Source organism: Trichechus manatus, unplaced genomic scaffold, assembly GCF_000243295.1.
Source record: "Trichechus manatus latirostris isolate Lorelei unplaced genomic scaffold, TriManLat1.0 scaffold00004, whole genome shotgun sequence".
NCBI lineage: Eukaryota > Metazoa > Chordata > Mammalia > Sirenia > Trichechidae > Trichechus > Trichechus manatus.
The window spans coordinates 23,397,940-23,414,283 of NW_004443940.1; the positions used below are offsets into that span (position 1 = coordinate 23,397,940).

Genomic DNA, 16,344 nt, shown 5'->3' on the forward strand with positions numbered 1-16,344 from the left:
AAACCAATTTAAAAAAGAATTCTATATACAATCTGTTCTGGTCTGTAAAGAAATTGATAAAGCCAGTCACAAAGCATGGCATGTACCAGCAGGGTCTAGGGAAACAGACTCTACAGATATGCTTTCCAATATGGTAGCCTCTAGCCACGTGTGGCTACTGAGGACTTGAAATGTCGTTAGTCCAAACTGGGGTGTGTTGTGTGAAATACACACTAAATTCTGAATACCTAAGCTTGAAAAAAAAGGAATGTAAAGTATCTCATTAGTCATCTTTCATACTGATTAGACGATGAAATGGTATTCTGGATATAGCTGAATATATTAAAATTAATTTCACCTTTTTTTTAATGTAGTTATTAGAAAATTTTAAATTACATACATAACTCACATTATATTCCTATTGGACAGCCACTGCTCTAAAGAACTAGAGCACTTCCCTTACAATGTTAAACCAGCCTTCACTCTCCTTCACTACAAACAAAAGCTTAGTATCAATTTCCAGCCAATGACAGTAAAAGAACATTGTAAGACACAGATTCTGTTTCCAGAGTTCTGCCACTGGCTAGTATAACGACCTGGATAAATCAGATAGCCTCTCTGGGCCTCAATTCTCTCACATCTAAGATCTTCATCTCTAAGGTCCCTTGGGACTATGATATTCTCAGTCTTAAAACAGAATACATCTCTTTATCCTACAGAAATGTATTGGTAAATTTGCTCTTTGACCTAGGATTCTTAATCTACAGGCCATAGTGTATGTTTGTGCAAGTAGATGCTCACTTTTCACTTATATTTCTGGAAGATTGCATCCTTAAGGAAAAAAAAGGTTATGAACTGTTTTAGCTAGTAATAAGGAACCCTGGTGGTGCAGTGGTTAAGCTAAATACCTTTTGACTGGTAGCTAACACCCTTTAATGCTGGGTTTTTTTTTCTTTTAATGTACTTGGATGTCACATTTCTATCACACAACAGTTTTGAGTTAGTTTAAGGTGCTCACCTTTTGCTGCTTTGTATTTCAATGCTCTATTTTCACCTCTGCTTAAAGAAGACATGTATTTTACGTAATCTTTATCTTTTGCCACTAACATTTGCCAGTGTCCAAACATGATAGCAAGAGTGTGTATACGATCATGAACAACAAAGTGTCACTTTAGGGCTATTCTTTTGGGCATGGTTTAGAAAAATACTGTATTTGAAGACAGACTCCAATTTTAACAGCCACCAATATATACTTGATATTTTATATATGTAGCACAGATCACTTGTAAAAATAAATGTTGGTACTGGAGTGGAATAACAGGAAGTGGGATCTACTGCAGATTCTCATCAGCAAGATTAGGAAAATGAGAACTCAGTGTCCACATCTTGAAGATCTCAACCGTATGATACGTTGTCAAACAAGTACAGTGATACAGTGCTTGATTTCTGGGACCTTCAGTTTTAAAGTTTACCAACCATGTTACTTACTACCTACCAAAAAACCAAACTCATTGTGTCGAGTAGATTCCGACCCATAGCAACCCTACAGGACAAGGCAGAACCGCCCCATGGGATTTCCAAGGCTGTAATCTTCACAGAAGCAAACTGCCACATCTTTCTCCTGCAAAGCAGCTGGTTAGTCTGACCCCTGACCTTTCGGTTAGCAGATGAGCGCTTAAACTGGCATTCTTTAACATGCATGCTGTAGTGTTAAGTAATTTCATACAGCCACAGATACTTTGCTAAAGACTACCAGTTGCTAAGAAAATGGGTGTCATCTCATACTGAGAATGCTAGGTCTATACCTTTGCTTTCAGGCTGTGAGGATGGGGTGCTGGTCCAAAAAGCCATTGGATTAGATTTAAAAAGGCTAAAATTAAATCCTAGAAAATAAAGAGCATTTAATTTTTGAACATTTTGATAAACTGAATATAATTTTAAAATATAAAAAGCCAGAGTGCCTCAATTTATACCAATCTGGTTGTCTCCCATACTCATTTATTCCAGTGGTTTCATTCTTTGCTCACTGAATAAATGGTGGCAAGACTAACTTACATAAAATGTAGACATTTCAGTCCCCATGTTCTTTGAGTGACAAGAAATAAACTGAAGAATGAAACTTCCTAGACTTAAGGAGGCTCAAATTGATGCTCATTATTCAAGTCCATGAGTCATTAAGCTTTCGAAGATTAGTGCTGTGCCCTAATCATGATATAAATACTTTCCAGTTATTGAAATCTCCTAAAAAGCACTCTTTTGCTATTTGAACACTCATAGGCAAACTTATTTAGGGAGAAAACAAATCTGCTCAAATTTGTTTTAGGTGTTGATAATGTACAAAGCACTATTTATGGCCCAACTTTAATTAAAACATTACTATCCTATAAAGAGTCTCTGTATCAAGAGAAACGCTGAAAGGAAAAAAAGAAAGAAAACTTCTGCTAAACTCTAAAGACTAAGCACTTACCCTTTTCTGGTGTTTTAAATACGTAGTTAGTGGAGGACTCTTCCTTTGAAGTGGAAGCAAAGAGATTTTTGGCTTTGCCATCTGAAGATTCTTTGGTATTTGAGTTCTTTGACAGTTCACATTTGTTAGATTCCACTTTTCTTTCAGATCCACTCTGGACTACTGAACTAGTTTCACTATTGTTATTTTTCAAAGGTGCATTAAAACTAAATCCAAACAAAGACCCAGTGGCTGAACTGTTACCAAATGCAAACGGCTTTGATTTTTCACTACTAAAAATGCTTTTAACAGACTCTGAACCAAAGACAAACTTTGGAGGAGAAACCACTGCTTTTGTTGTAGTTTCAGATGTGCTAGATACTTCTCCAACTTCTGAAGCTGCATCTGCTACATCATCACCCTGAGTTAAATCTGTCCTCTCTCTTGTGGTTTCTTCTAGTACAGCTACGGCAATTCTGCCACAGGGTGACTCTCTGGGAGTGGCTGAACGAGAAACATAAGGTGTTATCAAAGAATCTTTTTCTTGGGCTATTTTTGCTTCATCAAAAATTTTCTTAAATGAGTCTGCAACATCCTGTAGTTTAAAACGGACAGCTAAATGTTCCACTTTTCTTTCTCCATCTGCAAAATCACATGCAGTCCACACCCACACTCTTTCTGTCCCTTTCATAGCTTGCAAAGCCATGTCTGGAGTTATTCGGTGATTGGCACAAAGTTTTAATACTTGGTCTCTTCTCATCACTATGCGAACCTGCTTGTTATCATAATTCTGTAAAATCTTTATATCGCCAATACCCCTTTCTTTCCACTGACCAACATCTTTATCATACCTATAAAGTTTTGCTCTGTGACTAAAAACAACTTGTTCATTTTCCTCACCACTGGATACTTCGACTAGATCAGGTAAAGGTACAACAGGTTCAAAGTACTGTCCATCTCTCTCTTCTTCCTGAGTAACATCAGATTCTTCATCCGTGCCAACCGAAGTCCCACTCTGATTCAATTTGGCAGGAGACTTAGATGGACTCAAAGCAGATTTGAAACTGAAGTTAAATCCTGTTGTTGACTCGCCAAAGCGGAAGAGATTTTTTCTCACAGGGCTACTTGCCAGTGGAGAAGCATGTACTGAGCTACTACTTACACTGTCATCCAAAGCATCCTCTCTTAAATCATCATTATCCCACTCTAACGCAGGCCCAGTGCTTTCGGGATTTGGCTTAATTGCTGCGTCTGAAGCACTGACAGCACCTGAACCTGAACTTGTACTCTCTTCGTCAGTCACTTTTGTTTGATCGTTGGTCAGAAATGTTTTGAAATCTTTCAGTCCACTCTTCATTTCTTCAGCTCTTTGTATTAACTTGGCAGCTCGGCCAGTATCAACAAGCTTATGGGGAGTCTGAAGTGGTATATCTAGTAGAAGTCTCTGACATTCTTCAAATTTCTGCTTGAATTCTTCAGCCAGTTCTGGGGTTTTAAATTTTGCTGCCAGCTGCTCTAGTTTGGCATCACCATCAGAAAAATCACTAGCTAACCACATCCACGCTCTGTCTGACCCAGAGAGAGGCTTCAGGTTCATCGTAGTGGTTATCCAATGATTAGCACATACTTTTAGTACTTGTTCTCTTCGCATCAGCATTCTTAGTTTGCCATTGACTTCATTTTTGAGAATTTTTAAGTTCCCCAAGCCCCTTTCTTTCCACTGACTTATCTCAGCATCAAATCTAAATAATTTTACCCGCTGTGAGTAAAGAACTTTTTCATCTTCTTCCCCTGTTACAAGTTCCACTTTTTCAGGCATCTGAACTACTGGTTCAAAATGGATGTCATCACTGTCCTCAGTCTTATAGGCATCATCATCTTTCTCAAGGTCAGCGGAAGTGCTGGCTTTATCAACCATTTTACCACTCTGTGATGAAAATAACTTTTCTCCAGCACCTGAAAATCCCTTGAAATCAGGATCTTTTTTGCCAAACTGAAATCCTTCCTCTGAAGTTGATTTTGCAAGATCTGCAAAGGTAAAAGTGCTATTAGTCTGACCAAAAATCAAACCACTTCCATTCTTCTGGTTACTAACATCTTGTGCCTGGAAACCAGTGTCACTTTCAAAGGGTTTTTCATTTTCACTCTTCTTCTCTTGATTTCCTGAGTCCTGAATGCCAAATTTAAATCCATCAGCAGACACAGGGATGGAAAAATTAAATTCTTCTTTTGTTGACTTAGATTCCTTATTAGAACTCTGAAATGTAAATGAAGGTGTATTTTCTTGATCCACATGTCCAAATTTAAAACCTTGCTCTGTACTGCCAAATTTAAAACCTTTTTCTGAAAAGTCAGTTTTAAATCCTGTTCCGACCTGACTTCTAGATGGGTCGCTTAACTTAGTTTTTGCACCCAACGTGAAAGCTGAAGGAGTTTCTGCGGTAGTTTTATGAGTTGGTTTAGAAGCATCACAGGCCATGCATTTTAAGGAAGAATTCTCATTTCGTACAGAGCAAACACTACAATCCCACTGTCCTTCCTTCTTGGTGAACATTCCCTCAAATCCACTCTTTGGAGCCTTGCTTGTCTCTGAAGAGGCAGGTACTGGAACAGCAGTAGTAGGTTGGTTCTGTTTACTTGGATTCTGACAAGCAATACATTTTGTAGCATTTGCTTCATTTCGTACCAAGCATACACTGCAATCCCACTGTCCTTCCTTCTTAGCAAACATGTCCTCAAAACCACTCTTTGAAGCCTTGCTTGTCTCTGAGGTACCAAACTTAAAAGAGACAGGGGCTGAAACGTAAGGCTGACTCTGTTTTCTTGGTTTCTGACAAGCAACACATTTTGTAGCGCTTCCTTCATTTAGTCCTAAGCATCCACTGCAATCCCACTGTCCTTCCTTGGTCGGAAAAACTGATCTGAAATCGCTGCTAACAGACTTAGGAAGATCTCCCTGGCCAAATTTAAAGGAAGATGGCTGGACAAACGAAGATCCACTTTTGCTAGCCACCTTTGTACTCTGGCATGCAATACACCTGGATGCAGTAGGTTCATTTCTTACTAAACAAGTATTACAATCCCAGTGACCTTCTTTCTTCTGAGGCGTCAACGCAAATCTATCTTGCATACTTTCTAGGCCAGTTTTAAGAGTGGGAACAGTTTCAACTAATGGTGGGCCAAGGAGTTCTTTGTCACTCGGGTTTAGATTCTGGCACGATACGCATTTCTTAGCAGTTGCAGCGTTCTTTAGCGAGCAGCTACTACAATTCCACCAAGACCCTTCTTTCTTTGCAGGCTGAAACTCAAAATTCAAATTTCCAGCATCAGATTTGCAAATGTCCTTGTTATCCCGACTTGTGGGTTCGTTTACAATTCTTATTGTCTGGTTTGTTGATGTGGCTGCATTTGCTCCTGAGGCTTTTAAAATGCTCTGGGCCTCCTCAAACTTGCGCTTAAAAAGTGCTGCTTCCTCGGGAGTTTTGAATCTAATAGCGAGTTGTTCTGGTTTTGGTAACTCGTCTGCATAATCAAGAGCGTGCCATACAAAAGATCTGTCTGATCCAGCATTTGGTGTCAGTTTCATGTCTGGGCTTATGTAATGATTTGCACAGATCTTCAGTACCTGCTCCCGTCTCATTAGAAGGCGAAGTTTACCAGATGTCTTATGCCTTAATATTTTTACATTGCCAACGCCTCGTTCCTTCCATTCTTTGGATTCTGTATCAAAACGGAACAATTTTGCACGATTGCAAAAGAATTCTTCCTCATCTTCCTCCCCAGTTTTTACTTCAATCTTATCGGGAAGAGGTACCACAGGCTCAAAGTGCGGGCCGTCATCATCTTCATCCCCATGGGCACTTCCTCCATCCGCCTCACGATTCTTGTTTGCTAACTCTGGAGCAGGTGTCCCAAATACTGATTTCCCTGGACCATGGAAAGTAAACATATCATCACTTCGGCGAAAACCAGAATTCTTATGCTGGTTTGGCCCCATGTTTTCTGCAAATGAAATTCCAGACAGATTTTTGCTTCCAAAATTGAATGTATTCCGAGGTCCAATGGTTTGACCAGGAACAGGTTTTGGTCCACTATAGCCATCTCCTTGCAAAGGTTTATCTGAAGTTAGGAGACCTAAGAGGCTTTCACTGTTATTGTAAGCTGTAGAAGAGGGCTGTGTCACAACCTGTGGTGAGGAAAACGTGAAGTCACCATCATTTGATTTGAAATTTGAGTTAAATTTAAAAGGAGTTGGCTGTGTTGTATGTGCTGATGTTGTCAGAGATTGCCTTATTCCTTCACTTGGAACGGGCTGAACAAAATTAGATTTTCCAAATTCTATAACCTTAGATTCCGCAGATCTTGAAGCATGAGCTGCAACTGGAGGTTTTGTGAAATAACCTGGTTCTGGCAAAGGTGGATTTGTGCTTGTCTGTTGAACACTGTAATTAAAGTAATCATCACCCCTGGGTGATAAAATTCCTGTTGCAGGAGACTCAAACCGCAGCGGAGGACCATACATCTCTTGAGAGAACATACAAGCAGATGAGCTTTGCACTGGTGGTGTGTGCATCTGTTGAGAACAGGCATAAATGTGCTGTTGAGGTGGAAGCCTATTCATGCCATAAACTGGACCCTAAAAGAAAAAAAAGTTAACATTTTTGTAGATTGTCTACAAAATTACAGATAACTAGCCACAAACCAATTCTCACAAAATTCAAACATGAGTATCATAAGAAGATATCATCGGGGTATGTACTGCATCATTAAGAGAAAGCAGCATAACTACAAAGACAGCTGCAGCTTATAGTCCTTCTTAGCATATAATGAAAATTGCCATAATTAATGGCAGCATCTTAAAACATCTACTTCTACTACAATAAATCCATAGCATACATATCTTCTTCATTCCTAAACAATGTGTCAAGTGATGTTAACAATAATGATGATGACAATGAAGACTAACATTTATTGAGCATTTACTAATGTGCCAACTGGGCGCTGTTCTAAGCACTCTACATATATATTACCTCATTTTAATACCACCCAATGAATTAGGTATTATTATTATCCTCATTTTACATATGAGGCAACTGATGTATAGAGATTAAGGAACTTGCCCAAGGTCACAGTAAGCAGAACCACCAAGGATTAAAAGCACCCAAACCGTCTGTCTTCAAAGCCTTCACACTACTGTTTTAATACTGGGTGTCAATCCATAGTTATATAGCCACACGTCAGGCCTGTATATCACATAGTGGCTGAGCAAGCTGAACATTCTAGTTCTATTTCTGCCAAAGCAGAATAATGAAGGGTTCACCACCACCCACCCTTTTAAAATTATTCTAAATATTCACACTTAATATAACATAAAAAGGTGATTAAGTATAACTTCTATATTTGGAAAGAAATTTAAAATATCCATTCTTGAGGTACATGTAAGTGTTAATACTGTACTACTCCTTTAGTTTCTCTGAAGGAAGCCTAAACAATTAAAAAGGAGATAAACAGTCAATCTTCATTATTCGCGGATTCCATATTTGCAAATTCACCTACGCATTAAAATTTATTTGTAACCCCAAAAGCAATACTCGCAGCTCTTCCGCAGTCATTTGCAGACATGCACAGAGCAGTAAAAATTCTGAGTTGCCCAATGCACATTTCCAGCTGAGGTCGAACAAGGCGACGTTCCGCTTTCAGCTGTCATACTACAAGGAGTGTCCTTTTTGCAGGCTATTTAGTACCACGTCTTTCGTGCTTTTGCTGTTTAAAAGAGCCCCCAAGCACAGTAGTGAAACGCTGTCTAGTGTTCCTAAGCGCAAGAAGGCTGTGATGTACCTTATGGAGAAAATATGTTAGATAAGCTTCGTTCAGGCATGAGTAACAGTGCTGTTAATGAATTAACAATATATGTTTAATAAGGTGTCTTTAAATAGAAACACACATAAAGAAAGGTTATGTATCGATCAGTTGACAAAAATGTTGTGACCAGAGGCTCAAAGGAATCTAACCCTGTATCTGCCCAAGGAGCAACGGTTCGGTATTTGTTAACTCAAGTGCCTCCGGCAACTTTACAGACCATAACTACCGCGAATTATGAGAATCAACTGTATTTATTAATGTATAAATTATTCCTTTGTTACCTTTGTGGGAGTAACATTAGCTGCTGGTCTGAGAAGATACTGGGAATTATATGCTGGTGACTGACTATAATATACTGAAGGGCCAGTAGTTGCAACTAAAAAAAAACAAACAAACAAAAAAAGAAAAGAAAACACTGTTAAAAAGTCTATACTACAACAAGACTATCTAGGTAGGCAAAAACTATAAATATGAAAGCAACAGAAGTCAAAGGAATATTTAACTACATAGATTTTTAAATTTCTGTAAACCAAATACATTATAAAGAAGATTAAAAATAAAATGACAAACTAGGAAAAACCAATAAATAGGACAAATGAGGAATAAGAGAGTAGCACCATGGCGGTCAGCAAGAACAAGTGCCTCATAAGCATTAAAAAAGGGAGCCAAGAAGAAAGTGGCTGGTCCATTTTTTAAGAAAGAGTGGTATGATGTGAAAGCACAGTCATATTCAACATTAGAAATACTGGAACACGCTAGTCATAGGGACTGAAGGAACCAAAAGGCATCTGATAAGCATAAGGGCCATGTTTTTTAAGTGAGTCTTTCTTGAAAATTGGCAAATTGACAAAGTTGCATTTTGTAAACTCAAAACTATTACTGAGGATGTTCAGATCAAAAATAACCTTACGAACTCTGGAAAGTTCTCATAAGTGACACAATGTATTCCTTGGTTTGTTAAGAAAGATAGAAAAGTAGTCGTGATTGATACTCATGTTGATGGCAAAGGTATTTTAATCTATTTTATGTGAGTAAAATCCCAAGTAAAACCAGAAGACACCCACGATGGCAAAACTACCAATGGTCATTTGCTTCATCTGTTTTATGACGTCTGCAGAAAACAAAACAAGCAGAAGACCTTTTATGCCTGTATGTGGAAGAAGAAATAGAAATTGTGACCCAAGAGACACCAATAGATTCCAGAGAGCACTGAATAAGATCTAGAAAAGGCTAACAAGTCTACTTATCTTTACCATGGCATTACTAAGAAAGTGAAAACTACTGAAGAAGCCCAAGTTTAAATGGGAAAAACAAATGGAGATGCCTGGTGAAGATGGTTCTTTTAGAAATATTCGGGGGAGAAGAAAGGCATAGAATATAAAACATGCTGAACAATATGAACCAAGAATCTCAGAGTCCAAAATTTAACTAATGACCAGAGACTAGGACTCCTATCAGCAATTAAAAGAAAAAAAACAAAAAGATTAAAAAGTTCTTACAAACCTATTAAAAATACTCTAGTTGGAAACAAGCACAGCATGAAGAGAGTTCAGGAAAGAAATATAAAAGGTTATGAAGCGTTAAGCATAACTGTTGTTGTTAGTTTCCATCAAGTCGATTCCGACTCTTAGCCACCTCATGAGCATAACTAGTAGTAAACAAATGATACTTAAAAATGGATACCATTCTTGCAAATTGGCAAAGGTTTTTTGTAAACCAGTACAAGTCAACACTAGCAAGAGAGCAATGAGACAGCACTATTAGACAGCTATGGTAAGAGTGTAAACTGGTACAGATTTCTGAAAAGCAATTTCCCGACACAATTAAAAGAATTTTTTAAATACCCCAGAATCCTAGGAATGTGTCCATAGTACTATTTATCATAGCAAAAACTGGAAATGAAATGAATAAGGGAACAGAATTTGTGGTACTTCCACATGTTGGAATACCATGTACTCATTAAAAGTATTTTTGAAGCGTATTTAAAAGAAATATGTTCAGAACTTAAGGTTACATTTTAAATATAGGCCAGATCATCTACATACAACATGATAACAATCTCACAAAAAATTCCTTATGTATACAAAGAAAAAGAACCAGAAGGAAATGCTCCAAATGTTAATAGGACTCCAGTTGACAGAAAAATGGTTTTTAGGTTTTTTTCTAGTGTTCCATACTTCTGAACATTTCCTAAAAGCATATTAATCTTTGCTTTGTAACCATTTTTAAAAAGACAAGGACCATTTACTTTCATTAAAGAAAAAAAAAAAATTATGAACACAAAAAGAGTTCTGGGCTCTCTTCCTTTCAATGCCACAAAACTGCTTTGCGACCTTGTCAATAAGTCATTTCAGGTCTCCATTTTTTCTCAAATGTAAAATGAGGATGTACTTTTGTACAGTTCACAGGTCACTGTGAGAATGAGACAATGTGGATGTTATGTTTATTATGTTTGTATAACAACCAGAAGATCTTTTATACCTGTAAGCGAAAAAGTAAATGTAAATTGTGACCCAAGAGGTGGCAAATAAGTCCAGACAGGATTAAAAAAAGACCTAGAAAAGGTTAGCCAGTCTATTTATCCTCCTTATACACAGAGTTATTAAGTAAGCAAGGACTGAACTCCTGACATCTCATATACTTATCTATGACATGTGACATTTCAGAAGTTTTACTTTACAAAGATTTTTCTTTCTACTATTTTGCCTGCATTTAGAAGACACTGTCACAAGAGGATAGTGAAGCTGCCTTAAGTACGTCCTTACGGAGTGACACAAATGTGCTAATCCAAACTAGCTCTTAACATCCTGAATATGTGCTGAGTTAAAAACAATTACAAGGAAATATGCATAACTGCTGTTACAGCAATCTGTCTTATGTAAAATTTATTTTTATTGTCATTTCTGGCTGCCTGGAGGGCAATGTATCAAACTGGCAAGTAATTTTTGAGTTAGACCACTTGGATTTGAGTGCTGGCTCTATCAATAACTAGCTGAATAAAAATGACTCTCACTTTTCTGAACTTGTTTCCTTATGTGTAAAATTGGCATTAATAACAGTACCTACCACTCTGGGTTTTTGTGATTAAAGGAACTACACAAAGCACCTTTGCACATAGCCAGCCTACAGTAAGTACTAGCAGCACCCTCAGTTTATTGTTTACTATATAATGTGGTAAATGCCTAATACACACCCTGTCTCACAAACAAATGCTCCCAATAATCGTGTGAGGCAAGTGTTATCTCCAGATTTCAAATAAGAGAAACAGGCTCAGAGAGGTCAACTTACATGTGACATCACACAGCTAGTAAGTGACAAGGCACAACTTCAAAACCCAATATGGTCTGCTTCAAATTTCCTCCTTCCTATGTTGTTGTTGTAAGCTGTCGAGTCGATTCTGACTCATAGCAGCCATACAGGACAGAGCAGAATTGCCCCATAGGGCTTCCTAGACTGTAATCCCTATGGGAGTAGACTGCAGGTCTTTTCTCCCACGAAGCCACTAGTGGGTTCAAACTGCCGACCTTATGGTTAAAAGCCAAGCACTTAACCACTGTGCCATGAGGGTTCCTTCCATGTTATGGCTATGGTTATTTCAAAAAAAACAATATTTTCTGTTAATGTCCTGCCTCTCAGTATGTCATCAAAATAATTCCCCACAGGCTTAAGCTCTTAATTAGGTATCTCTTAATGCACAGATTAACACTTTTGACATTATAAGGAATAACTTCATCTCAGTTTCTGCTTCTCAGCGCATTAAAAGATCCTTTAAGCCTTTATATTTACTGGATCAGACAAAGCTTGTTTCTGCTTGTAGTAATAAAAATCTCAGTAATAACAAATGAAGCTTTCACAGTAACATATAAACAAATATATATAGACAAGCTGGTTTCACAAGTCATCTATTTAAAAAAGGGAGAGGTACAGTGAATTTTTCTAAAATCAGGGATTATCTAATTGCCAACTTACTTGTTAGTGGAGCCCCATGAAAACTCTGTGATCCCTGATATCCGTCAGGCACTGAGTCTGGTCCATAATTTTCTGTGGGCCAACGATGAGAGGATGCTGAGTTACTGGTATTTAGTTTCAATTCCTGCATTTCTTTCTATTGAAAAAAAAAATTTTTTTTTTAAACAATTATACCATGCCAGAACACTGCTTGGGCAAACTTAATACCTTAAATTTAAATACTCGATGATACTTTCTCATACATTCTATTTTCCAATAGCTGATTTTAATAACACAATCCTCAATTTATTAAAAACTATCTTTTCCCATTCTTTCATTCCTTAGTACCACCATCTAATTCATTCCCTCTATAACTCTAACCTAAATCACTGGATAACTTCCTAAACAAGATTCATCTCCATTCCATCCGACACCTACCTAGATAAATATTTCTGAAGTTCAGTTCTGACCAAGAAACCTCCCTGCTCAAAATCTAGTACCTACAAATTAAGTAAAACTTTCCCTGACATTCAAAGTCCTCAGCAGTATTACCCCAAACAATCTTCAGGCCATTCCTTTCAATACTGCTTTAGTTTGCAGTCCATCTGGACTACCAGACATTGCAAATCACCTCCCTATACTAGATGTAATCACTCTTCACTTACCCACATTTGAGTAACAAAGTATCAGTCCCTTCAAAGTGATGCTCAAAGGTTACCTCTGATAATGTCTACTGTGAAAGGGAAAACAAGTACTTTTTGCTCAGTATTTATTACACATATAATATGTTCTAGGCACTTCACAAGTTCTTAATTAATCCTTATACACTATTAGATAAATAATATTAACTCACATCTTAAAATGAGAAGAAAAAAAAAGACGCAAGAAATGGTAGCTGAATTCAAACCAGGTCTGACTCCAAAATTTTTTCCATATACAACTCTGCTGCCTAGACAAAATGGCAGATATTGCCTTCTAATGTAGCTATGTGGCTAGCTATCATCCTCAGGTACTATAAAGACAATTAAACAGCAACACCCTGAAATCCAACCACAGAACCTACACAATGCCCCTTACAAAACAGGCACTTATCAAGAAACTATTTCTCTTTCCAAACAAATAATAGTTCTTCAGACAACAGGTAAAACAGTATCAAACTTCTCTATACTGGACCAAGCATCCGAAAGTTACAAGTGAGGTTAGAGACAGATCTGGCATATCTGTCTTCTCCTTCTAGAAGTGTTTTCAAATAGAAATTTCCCAGAATGCCATGTCTATGAGATCCACAAATATCTAAATTTTCAATTTCCAAACTAAATGAACTTTTCCTCACCCACCCATCCACTGTGACTTGTCCAAATGTTGCACACTCAAGGAAAATAAACAGTGGAACAACTAGAAAACTTTACTAGTCACTACTGGTAACTGGGCCAGAGTTTCAAACAGTCAATCAATGCTATAAATTGTAATTTCAAAAATTCAAAGAACTGTATAATTTGATGAAAACTAATTACTCCAATTCTCTCATTTTACAAAAGGGAAGCCAAACAGAACAATAAAGAAGTAACTGGCCCAAGATCATTAGTTAGCAGGAGAATCAATCCCAGAACTCAGCTTTTCAGACTCCACTAAATTTCCATAGAAACCAATATTGGGTGCCTGAAGTATACATGAAAACCCTGGTGGCATAGTGGTTAAGTGCTACAGCTTCTAACCAAAAGGCTGGCAGTCTGAATCGACCAGGCGCCCCCTGGAAACTGTATGGGGCAGTTCTACTCTGTACTATAGGGACACTATGAGTCGGAACTGACTCAACAGCAACGGGTTTGGTTTGGTTTTTTGAAGTATGCATGTTAGGTCAAAATTGTATATAACTTCACAGGTCACGATTACACAAGATTAATGTATAAAATCTGTGCACAAATTCAAAAATTTGTGCCCCTCCAAGCATAGTATATTTTAAGTCTCACACGTTGCTCACTGCATTGTAAAACCTTGCTAGTAAGGGACACAGCACAAATTTAAAACCCGATATGGTCTGGGTTCAGACTCCTTCCTTCTATGTTGTTGTGGCCCGTCAAGTCGATTCTAACTCATGGCAACTCATAAAAACGTGGTGTAACTCTAAAAGTATGAGTAATTCAGTTTTTGCCCAATACAAGCATGACAAAACCTACATTCCCAATTCCAAAAAAGTAAAACCTCTTGGAACCTTAGAGTTATAACTATATCTTTACTCAATTAAGAGTTAAATTCATGTGAAAATATTAAAAAGACTTTTTTGAGGTTTACCGTATTTTTTGCAAATAATGTGTCCACACAAATAACATGCTCATACATACAGCACACCTAGGAAAATAATGTGCAAGGGGGTTGCACAGTTGGCAAAATATGTTTAACACGAACATTACTTGCATAAAAATATGGTTGACCGCTTTTCAATTCCTAGCTATAAATCTGAACCATAACCACCTTCAGAAATGAACTCACACACCAAGGTAAGATTAATATTTCAGCAGGTTAGTTCAATTCAATCACTTGGGGAACTTCCTCTATGCCAGACACCATGCTATGTTTAGGATAAAACAGTCCTTATCTTTGAAGGATTCACATCTTGTGGAGGAGACAAACACATAATTAATTTCAAAAATGTGGTATCAAGACAGAGGTAAGTAAAGCACTGTATGAGTCAATGTAGCATGGCAAGCAGGCATTTTGCCAGCTTTAGAAAGAAGTAAAGAAGTAATCAAGTACTGAATCTTAGAATAATAGAGGCACAGTTCAGAGAAATTAAGTGATTTACCTTAATAGCTTCTACTTGTTGGCAGATCATTTTCAGTAAAGAATTTTGATCTTCTGCCCATCGAGGTGGCGTTTTGGGAGAATACTAAAAAAATAAAAATAAAAAATAGCGTTTAGAACATTTAGAACAGAAACATATCCCACAGTGGAATACTTCTTTCCTACTTACCTTATAACTTTTACTTGGGGAAGGAGAATATTTGGTGGGAGATGGTGTAGAATGTTTCATTTCTGAATCTGCGTTTCGCAAAGAACCATTTTTATAAAGAAGACCTCCTTCACTATAGTCTTCGAGTTCCTGCATGACTGAATTAAGCATCTCCTTTACAGACTCCAGAGGCACAGGTAACTAAATACAAAAAGGCATTAATCAAAGCCCTTAGTTTACAAAGAAATCAAAGTAAGAACTCTGAAATTAATAAGATTTTTTCATACTAATTTATTTACATTTTACTGACTTTTGTATAGCAAGCACTTCATACCTTAAATACTACTTGTGAAAGTGCTTTGTAATCATCACAACTCTTAAGACTAAAGTCTTCTGACTAGTATCTATGCTGTTTCTGTTACTTCTATTAGTCATAATATTAGTAGAGGATTATTAACTTGGGAAGTTACTCCAGGTGAACAAAATAAGTAAATTTCCGATGTTTTATAATTGATTTTGAATAGGAAAAAATAAATATAGATGCTCGACTGCACTAGACAACATAAGTCCCAATCCAAGAATAGCAACATAAATAAACAAGACACTTAGAAGGAATGCTGTACATAACTGAAGTTAACATCACGATGACATTCTCAAATTACTGACAACTGGAAATAAGACTGTCCACAGCAGATGAGAAGGATGAAAAGAAAAGCATCTGTAGTTGTCAAGAACAACTATCAACTTTAACAATATGTTTAACTGCCAAATACACTAAGAACTAGTCCTTAGGTTGCAATATTTGTTTTTGATTACACAAGTAACAGTGTCCCACTTTAGAAATATTCTCTAATTACCCAAGTATTACTTGTATAAGAGTATATACCTAGATTGCCAAGTTTAAAAAAGACACACCAAATCTAAAACAAAGCAACAGCAATTAAACATGTACACACAACAACATACACACACACTTCCCATGCATTATTAACAAGGTATGACTGAGCATTTTTGAAATTACCAAAATATAAAACCAAGGCAAAAATATTTTTCACCCAATTATCAATAATACGAAAGTACACACAAAAACTTGCAACTTACTTTCTTAATCACGGAAGGATTTGAATCACTATCATCTAAAATCTTTATTAGGTAGTCC

General features: G+C 37.1%; 1 protein-coding gene across 5 annotated transcripts in view; it reads right to left on the minus strand.

The window, feature by feature from the left end:
• RGPD4 (RANBP2 like and GRIP domain containing 4) overlaps window positions 1-16,344 on the minus strand; it is a 54,696-nt gene that overhangs the window by 9,803 nt on the left and 28,549 nt on the right. For 4 of the 5 annotated variants that reach the window (XM_004369293.2, XM_023733696.1, XM_023733701.1 and 1 more), the window contains 6 exons: window positions 16,287-16,344; window positions 15,207-15,386; window positions 15,039-15,122; window positions 12,257-12,392; window positions 8,569-8,663; window positions 2,447-7,061 (listed from right to left, as the gene is read on the minus strand). The exon at window positions 16,287-16,344 is cut by the window's right edge and continues 89 nt beyond it. In XM_004369293.2, the coding sequence (XP_004369350.1) occupies window positions 2,447-7,061; window positions 8,569-8,663; window positions 12,257-12,392; window positions 15,039-15,122; window positions 15,207-15,386; window positions 16,287-16,344 (5,168 nt within the window). The remainder of the gene's footprint in view (window positions 1-2,446; window positions 7,062-8,568; window positions 8,664-12,256; window positions 12,393-15,038; window positions 15,123-15,206; window positions 15,387-16,286) is intronic. The other variant, XM_023733707.1, reaches the window with a different exon arrangement.